General features: G+C 35.4%; 2 protein-coding genes across 3 annotated transcripts in view; one reads left to right on the top strand and one right to left on the bottom strand.

Moving 5' to 3' along the window:
• LOC105169074 (probable serine/threonine-protein kinase At1g09600) overlaps nucleotides 1–1,770 on the bottom strand; it is a 10,372-nt gene extending 8,602 nt beyond the window's left edge. The window contains exons 1-3 of one of the 2 annotated variants that reach the window (XM_011089349.2): nucleotides 1,621–1,770; nucleotides 1,419–1,542; nucleotides 389–839 (exon numbers count right to left, since the gene is read on the bottom strand). In XM_011089349.2, coding sequence (XP_011087651.1) covers nucleotides 389–839; nucleotides 1,419–1,441 — 474 coding nt within the window. In that variant the 5' untranslated portion in view covers nucleotides 1,442–1,542; nucleotides 1,621–1,770. Of the gene's footprint in view, nucleotides 1–388; nucleotides 840–1,418 lie in introns of both variants that reach the window. The other variant, XM_011089350.2, reaches the window with a different exon arrangement.
• LOC105169073 lies at nucleotides 4,698–8,276 on the top strand. The gene is made up of 2 exons (XM_011089348.2): nucleotides 4,698–4,870; nucleotides 6,529–8,276. Exon 2 carries the CDS (start codon nucleotides 6,842–6,844, stop codon nucleotides 8,033–8,035), a length of 1,194 nt encoding a protein of 397 aa, XP_011087650.1. The 5' UTR covers nucleotides 4,698–4,870; nucleotides 6,529–6,841; the 3' UTR covers nucleotides 8,036–8,276.

Raw genomic sequence — 8,865 nt, 5'->3', positions numbered from 1 at the left:
CAATGAAATTTATACATGTTTGCATAGTGATTGTTAAATACTATAAGACACTAACGAAAATTTTTAGCTAAATGTATTCTTTACCACGAAACAAGGATCCCATGTTTCAGAAATATGCTTAATTAGCTCAAATTTGAGAAAGCACATGTGCATACTAAAGTATAATTCTCACCAAAAAGGCAGGTCAGCAACCCTTATCTTTCTGACAAATAAACAACAATGTGCATTAGCTATACAACAAAGGAACATACATACAAAGAGGGATGTTAAAAGTGTGACGTATGACTAAGTCAAAATTGAAGCAATGGAACCAATAAACAAATAGCCATAAAAATAATATCAAATTAAAAGAAACATATATATTCCAAGAAAGGGCAATCTCCCATACTTTTTCCAATCTCTCGAATGATTCCAACTTTCGAGGTGTCAATCCTTTGATAGCTTCCCCGGCCACAGCAGTCAGCCATACTGGCCACACGGGATTATGTGCTCCACTTGTCCCTTTTCCAGCACATAATTCCCTAGACATCTGACATTTCCCTCCTGGCAGTGCTGTGTCCATTGTTGCCCACCTTTTCAATTCCCCAGCTGCTGGTTTGTCGAAAACAGTGAGCTGCTTATCCCCTTCCTCCCAGGAAGCTGGGGTCGAGCCTGCACTTTTAGCAGCATGCTCGGTTGATACAGGCAACGTAGTTGCTTCATTGGCTTCTTTGCCGACCTGCACCACAAGTTCCTCCTTCTGTGAGGAAGCTACTAGTCTTTTGGAAGATTTTCTGGGACGTCTGAATTTCTTGGCTTTTTGCTCATCTTTCCAGTCTTTAGAGCAAATGCAGCCCATACTAAACAAAAAATTCAGACCCTTATTCTTCTAAAATAAAAACCTGCCTCGTAGCTTCCCAACACCAGCAGTATATATCTCTTATCTTAGCATCATTTCCAAAACTGGGAAAAATTCCAACACATTGGACTACTTTATTGTAATTCACGCGCCTACTCTCCAGTTCTACAACTCAAACCGCATACAAAACTTACCCCCAAATCAAATCAATCTCTAGAGATACCCTTCTAATACAATCAGAATCTCCTTGAAACACTGAAATACCATACCTAAACAATCAACAATGTGCCTCCAACAAATTTCAAAGAAGCCCACTTCACAGAATAGCAAAGAACTCTAACTGAATTTCAGAACCTGGACGGATTCTTTATCAGAACACAACCCAGATCCCAAACTTCAGTGTTTTTCAACAGAAACCAACCCACATTGCCAGAAGAATTAAACAATTCCACAAACTCAAATAAACAAGAAAGGAATAAAAATAGCTTCTACTTTTTCATGGACAGACAGAAACAACACAAACAAATATGAAAACTCAATCAACTTAAAGCAATAATTCGGGTGGCTGCAGCTGAATTACCTATTTAAAACAACGATATACATCGCATGGACAAATTAGCAGACAGAGAGAGAGATAGTTCCCGGATATGGAGGAGTACCTGCCGAACGCAAATGACCAATTTGATATTTGGTCCAACTGAATACTGGACAAGAACACAACAGAAAAATTTCAATGAATAATATCACATTGACTTGGAGGGAAATGGAAAATTGATACATACACTCAATTTACTTAAAATAGTTTAATACTTATCAAATACCACACCCCGAATGAAAAGTGGATGACACTAAACTATATATAGCATTTTTCATATATTTACTCCCAGATATGATTCTCTCCATCATAACTGCCATTCTTTTGGATTTTGAATCTTTTCTCTGAATTTTTTAGTCAAATTTAAGTACTTGCTGAATAACATCAATTACAAAGTGTTTGATTATATTTTTTTTAAAAAAAAAAAACAGTTTTTTCAAATGCTTTTAAGCTCAGCAACCCCCAAAAATTCTTCTTATAAGATATTTTAAACACTTTAATATTTGATTGACACTCCCTCACAACTTTTTTCCCAGACAAGATTCATATATAATATGATTCTTTTATTACAATATAATAAATTTATTGTACTTAATAATTTATAAGTTTCAACGTCTTATTTATCTTAATATTTCAAGAATTTTTTTTTTAAATAAAACCTAATCTTTTTAAATAGTTGAAATATAAACTTAGCTAAACACCCTCCTAATTTGGAGTTGGCAAATGATTGCTTTAGACTTGTACTTTCAAAAGTTTGATAGCAAGGAATCAAATTGTAACCAATGATGCTTTACACCGATAGTTAAGGCTGATGTCATAAGATAAATACGATTTTATGAGTTTAATCCAATAAAATATATGAATATTTATCATATTATATATATATATAATTTATTATTTCATTGTCCATTATAACTAAACTGTTATTGAGTATTGATGTACAGTTTCTATTATTACAAAAAATAGTTATCCGAGCCTGGTGGAATAGCAATCCCTCTATTATCCATATTTGTCACTGATTCACATACCGAATTCCTTTGTAAGTAAACATGGGACAAGGCCTAATGCTCAGGGGATATCAAGCCTTGTCCCATTAAGTAAATACGATCCGAAAATAATTTAATAAAAAGGGATAATTATACTTTTGTTTCTTGAAATTTGGCATAACTACATTTAAATTTTTTATGATTTGGAAAATTACATATAATATTCATGAGATTTGCTTCTATCTAATAAATAAATTACACATTAGTCAATATTTATCGAATTTGCTGATATTAATGAAAAATAGCATATCAAACAAATCTTTTTATGACCAAATTACCTTCATACATCTTTACATGTGAATGCATGTGAGGAGGTATATTTTCACCATTATAAGAGTAGTTTCGTCTTAAAATAATTGTTTAACCTATAATAAGTCGGTTTTAAGTCAATGAAGGATATATATCAACTTTCATTCAACATTTGTGTTAATATTAGCAAATTCGGTGTGACTAACGGAGGAACTTATTTGTTAGACAAAGCAAATATTAGGGGTGTTAGATGAAATTTTTCAAACAACAGGGAGTTTACGTGTAATTACACCAAACCTAAAAAAAGAAAATGTAACTATCCCTTATTAAAAATCATATGAAAATGTGGTGTGACGACAACAGAAACAATAAGTGGGCTCACATAAAAACATACATAGCTAAAAAAACACAAAATTGAAGGATTACATAAAACAAAAATGGAAGTTTGTGAATATTCTAAAAGGGGTTAAAAGCAGAAAAAATGATAAAAGAATTTTAGTATAAATAATGAAATTGAAATAATATTTAGAGATGTTAGTGTCATGTTCTTCTCTGAAAATGATGTATTGCCATCTTATTGTATTTGCTTTTTGTGTTGGAGGAGTGGTCCTTTTACTTTCAACTTCAGTAAATGGACCACTTCTATTTTCAAATAAATACCTTCTTGACTTTGGTCAACCATCTGATTAATTTTTTTTAAATGAAGTTTTCAATATTTAATAGTTTTTTTTTTAAAAAAAATTGTAACTTTTTTATTGCAAATCATCGCCCAGATAAATTTATTTAAAATTGTGCACCTGACATACCATTTATACTAAAGATGCTCGAATACACTTATTAAAGTCCTCCTGAATGGGAAAAAATGATCTAAGCGCTACTGATAATCCATTTCACGATATTATAATTCTTGAATTCATTACAAAATAGCCCTTCAATTTTGACAAATTAATAAGTAATTCAGAAATATTAATTAGAAGTTCGGATAATGTTATTATATATTCCTAAATAAACCACAAAAAAGAGTGTCGTCGAAAGTTTTTGTCAATAATTTTGAAAATTGAAAATGTGAGCAATATATAGTTATATTAATCCTGAGAATAAGTTAATTACCCAATTTTTCTTGCGAGGTTTATATAAATGGGTTGACCAAAGCATGAGCATGTCCGGACTCGGCCCGTATAAATTTTGATTCTCTTTTGGCAACTTTCCTACAAAACGGTAGACCAAGTAGTCCATTATGACCAATTCAAGTAGGGTCAACAGATCCACAGTCGGAGTATCTAAACCCCCTTTAAATTAGTTAGAACCGTTTTTCGAATAAATGATCGATAAGGTCGAATTGTATAAAATGTAAAATATAATAAATTAATATATTTTTATCGATATTTATCCAATTAGATGAAACGTGCAATATCATTGATTGAGTGAGTTGTATTATTATATTCATGATGCTTGATAATGATATAGAGTATGATAAATTACTGACGGAACTGTCATATTTTGTAAATGAAACCCTCATAGTATGTACATTTTATGTCCTATTTTGTGCGGGTGCGGGTGCAGTTGATGATCGAAAAGTAACGACAGCAGGGGATCCCAACAGCAGACGGGCAGGGGCAGGGGCAGGGGGCAGAACATTCACCGGGAAGGGCGGCACGAGTGAAATGCCAGATAGGCTAGGGACAAGGGCTCACCTCTCCTCACCCTCACAGGCTCACCTCACTTCCAGCTTCGTGCACATCACATGCCAGCTGCGTACAGCCTGTCTGTCTGAATACCCAAAATTCCCTCAATTTTCCAACTTAATTACCCAACATACCCAAAACAAAAATTATTAATAATAATTAGTTCAGCGCGGAAATTATATATACCGCCTTAAATATATTTTATTTTTCTCCTGATTTTTGGATTTATTGGCTGGCGACAGGCTGTCAGCAACAAAGTCCCACTCTCTCTCTCTCTCTCTCTTGGAAGACTACTCCCCTCTACCTTACATTGCTTTTCCCCTCTCTCTCTCTCTATAGAAAGAATTTCTCTTTTTGGCTTGAATTCTGTTTTCTCTCTCTCGCTAGGGTTTTTTGGCATTTCTTGAGGAATTGAGGATTCGTCGTCGTAGCTCGCTGGATCGTTGATTCGCAAGTTGTAAGCTCTCTGTTCGGCTTATTTTTATTTTTATTTTTATATTGTTTTGGAGTTTTTATGTGTTTATTATTAGTTTAGGCGTCGGTTTTGCGGTTTTGTAAGAATGTGCGGATTTTAACGAGTTTTTCGTTTGGTTTTCTCTGCTGCTTGTGCCTGCGATATGTTTTTCATTGTTATTTTGCTCGGTTGTTTTTGGGAAAACTGTCGTGCATGTTGCAGCTTGCGAGTTTTGGGTGGTGTTTCGTAAAGTTATTGTTAAGGAAAGAGTCTAGATTGCTTATTTGATACATAATTTTTGGTTATGCTGTTTGATCACTGTGTTTTTTTTGAATAAATAAATAAATAAATGAGGTTGGAATCTTTGGGCTAGATAGGCTAAGTTTAATTTTGAATTTTTGCGGGTGGTGTGTGTTTGATTGTGGAAAATTTGGTGGGATTGATGTTTGCGCCGTCTAAGGAATAAATGTAAAGAAAGTTGATTTAAGCAAGTTTTGGGAACCAATTGAGTTACCTACTTGCATTTTTAAGGTTTTTTGGTTTAGGTGAGTTGATGCATTTGTGAAGGTTACGGGGACTTGTACAGTTGCTCATTTGGAAATTTCGAAAGATATTAACGGAGATATTAGGAAGTTGATAAGATTCTTGTGTGCTGTTTGAGATTAATTGACTTTAGTAGTTCTTCATTTGACTTTTCCTAGAGGTATTATTGAAGATACTAGGAATTTGAAACCCTATTGGGAGGTTTTAGGCTGGTCGTACGTCATCGTGCCTTAGACGTGGAGCATGTGCTGTCTTCTCTTCTGTTTTTGTGTTCCTGAGTACCAGTTTCCATAAAATACTTATGTCACAGAAGGTAATTGGGATTATTTGAATCTAGATTCATAAGTTGCGACTCCTCTTGCCAATTGCTTGCAATTGCTTTATATATGAAACGGTTTGGCGGACACATCGGAGGATTTCAAAATTAAAAATGGTAACTGTATCGAAAAGTTAATAAGAGTTGTTACTGTGCTACAATGTAACTCTGCCACGTGGAGTATATGTGGACCTGCTGAATAGAATCTTATTAAAGATTATCGGTGATGTCACTTGTAATGAATTTGATTGTTTAATGCTTTCAGATATTATTTGCGTCCTACGTGTTGGCATGTTCAGCTTGCTTTTAGTTTGATTCTTCGAGATCTCACCAGCTCAATCTACTGGCTCATTTAGCGATTTTCTGTATTGACCATAACTGATCGTCATGATCTTCTTTGCTTTTCCTTATTTTTCAGATTTTCTTTGCATATGGTTTAGTGAAAGAAATATTGTCTATTTGTCATTTTTGTTGACTTCTATTGAAGGAGATTCTTTCTCTGTTACTCTATATCTACAAGTTCTTCATTAAACAAATTGTTCCTTTCATGAACGAGCTACTTTAAATTTGACTACTATTTTAGCGAGGGCACATTTGGCTGTTTCTCTGGCAAGCACAGAGGTTTATGATCAGAACACATATATGTATGTAGCATCCTATATAAGTGTAATACTAACTTTTAACTGTTGGTGAATGGTTACATCTTTTCCTACGTTGACTTATTCTTCTTGAAGTTGATTAGCCAATCCATTTCATCAATCTGGATCAATGAATGATTTTGTATACCTTGTTAATTTTGTAGGTTGTTAGGTTGGATGCTCAATCCTGAAAGGTTACTTCTAATAAGTTCTAGTGTTCACCTGTGTTGGTAAAGAGGAACTATTTGAGGTTGGAAGTTATTAAGCAACTTTTGTTGCCATTTCCTGTTATTCGTTCAAAGGAGCATCTAATCGGAAGCAGCCGTATATGATATTTGTGGAGCTGATAGTAATCTTCAATAATTGCTTTCAAGTAGCATCAGCCTGCTTGCAGTTTCTGCGGTATTCTGCAGTCAATAGAGAATTTTTTTGTGTCCATGCTGGCGGAGAGCATGCGTGGAATCTGTGCTTTGGGTAATGCCCCTGACGAGATTTGTTGCTGATGCACTTGGTGTGGTGACGATTTTTCTTGTTGTTGTACTGGTCCTTCTGGGTTTATTTTGCATTGTATATTCATTTTACTTCCGCAGTTGGATTCGTGGGCAAGGTCTGATTCAGCTTAATTACTTCAGTGGTCCTTGGATTATCAGAATTACATACATCTTTTTTGCAGTCTGGTGGGGTTTTGGTGAAATTATTCGTTTGAATCTGTTGAGACGCAAAGGGAGAGTCTTGGATGCCCTGACTTTGCAATGGCAGCAAAATGTTTGCAAATGCTACATTGTTTCGAACCTGGGTTTTGCAGAGCCATGCCTTTTTCTTACTCTCATTTTTCTTCTCCGTGCATCTCTACAGAGGTCTGGAACATTAGGTCGGAAGTGGAACATGAAAACAGCCGGTTTTGTTCTTCTTTATTGCTTTCCGATGTTCATTCTTCAGCTTGTAGTTATTTTAGTTGGACCAGAGTATAAGAAGGAGCACAATCCCAAACTACCTTCTTATTTCATCAAAGCAGCTTCTTCGCCCAAGTCCAATGGTGGTATTGCCCTCTGCACTTACCCTCTATTGAGTACCCTCTTTCTTGGTCTTTTTGCTACCGTGCTAACTGCCTACTTGTTCTGGCTTGGTAGACGAATTCTTCATTCGGTCATCAATAAGGGTCTGCAAAAGAGAGTGTACACATTAATTGTTTCTATTTCTAGTTTTTTCCCATTAAGAGTTGTTCTGCTTGGTTTGTCCGTCCTAAGTGATCCAGAAAGACTTGTGTTTGACGCCATAGCATTCTTGGCTTTTCTTTCCCTTTTATGTTGTGCCGGGGTGGGTATCTGCTTGCTTGTATACCTTCCCGTTGCAGATTCTTTATCTTTGAGGAGTCTGCAAGGAGATATTGAGGCTAGGAGAGGGGCCGGTAACGAATGCAACGACACCATTTCATTAATTGCTAATCAGAGTCCTCCTGGAGGAAGTATGGTAAGTAGTCCTGGGAGAAACTCAACATCTTCAGGAAAACGTGGATCGATTTCTTTCCGGACAATGGAAAAGGATGAAGCCTCTGGAGCAGCATTTGTGGAACTGAGCCTCTTCAATCCTAGTCAGCATTCAACTCCACCTGGGTCACCTAGACTTCTCGGCTGGCCTATGATCCCTTCTGCACAAGGTCAGGGATCCTAATGCTGCTGAGAGGATGCGGTGTCAAGCATTTTTGTGGTGAACTCAAAACTGTTTGTAAAGGATTTTTAGCTTTTTAATAATGATTTGCTAATTTTGGTTTTGGTTTTGGTTTTGAGATAGTTGTTTGCTTGTTATCCACCTGATTTTTTTGGTGGCACTCTTGATCTGTATCTTTTAAAATTCTGTTGTTATGTCAATTTTACAGCTTTACTGATGATCCAAATGCTGCTCCTTACGAAAATTTGTTCTCTGCTGCTATGCTTAATAAATTGGGTGTCTGCTTTCTTGCCATTGCTATTAGTGTTTGTGATCTTTTTATGGTATTAGGTTTTCTTCACTGCACTAGTAAATGTTGGTCCCTAGCAAGGGCGGACATGGACATGGGGTAAGATTTCATGCTAATTACTTGAATGGTATGATGATCTTATTACTGCCAAATCTGACATTTGAGAATGTTGTATATTCTTTTGATGGTGTTATGAAGCAAATTTTTTCAATTGACGTGTATGTCATGTCATGGCATGGTGTTTGTTGTCATATGTGCATGTCTGTGATCTTATGGTGTGATTGTAAAGTGAAGTGTCAATATTGAAATAATAAGTTATTGATTTGAATTGGGTTTAGTTGATTTAAGTTGTTCCTTCAAATTGACTAAGTAAATAACTCATAATCTGGAGACCTGTGTTTCTCCAGAATGATAAATCATTTTCTAATGAGTTCTTCAATATCGCACTCAATTTAAGCATGGAGCAAAACTCCATAAGTATCTTCACATGGGGACTATTGAAAGTTTTTATATATTTAATCACCCTAATTGTTATTATTGGAGC

Source organism: Sesamum indicum, linkage group LG8 (assembly GCF_000512975.1).
Source record: "Sesamum indicum cultivar Zhongzhi No. 13 linkage group LG8, S_indicum_v1.0, whole genome shotgun sequence".
NCBI classification, from domain to species: domain Eukaryota; kingdom Viridiplantae; phylum Streptophyta; class Magnoliopsida; order Lamiales; family Pedaliaceae; genus Sesamum; species Sesamum indicum.
Note: the sequence above shows the minus strand (reverse complement) of the source record. Positions and strands in the feature narration are given on the sequence as shown.

Coding starts and splice junctions, on each gene's coding strand:
- LOC105169073 (XM_011089348.2), top strand. CDS start 6,842: ATGCCCCTGACGAGATTTGTTGCTGATGCACTTGGTGTGGTGACGATT.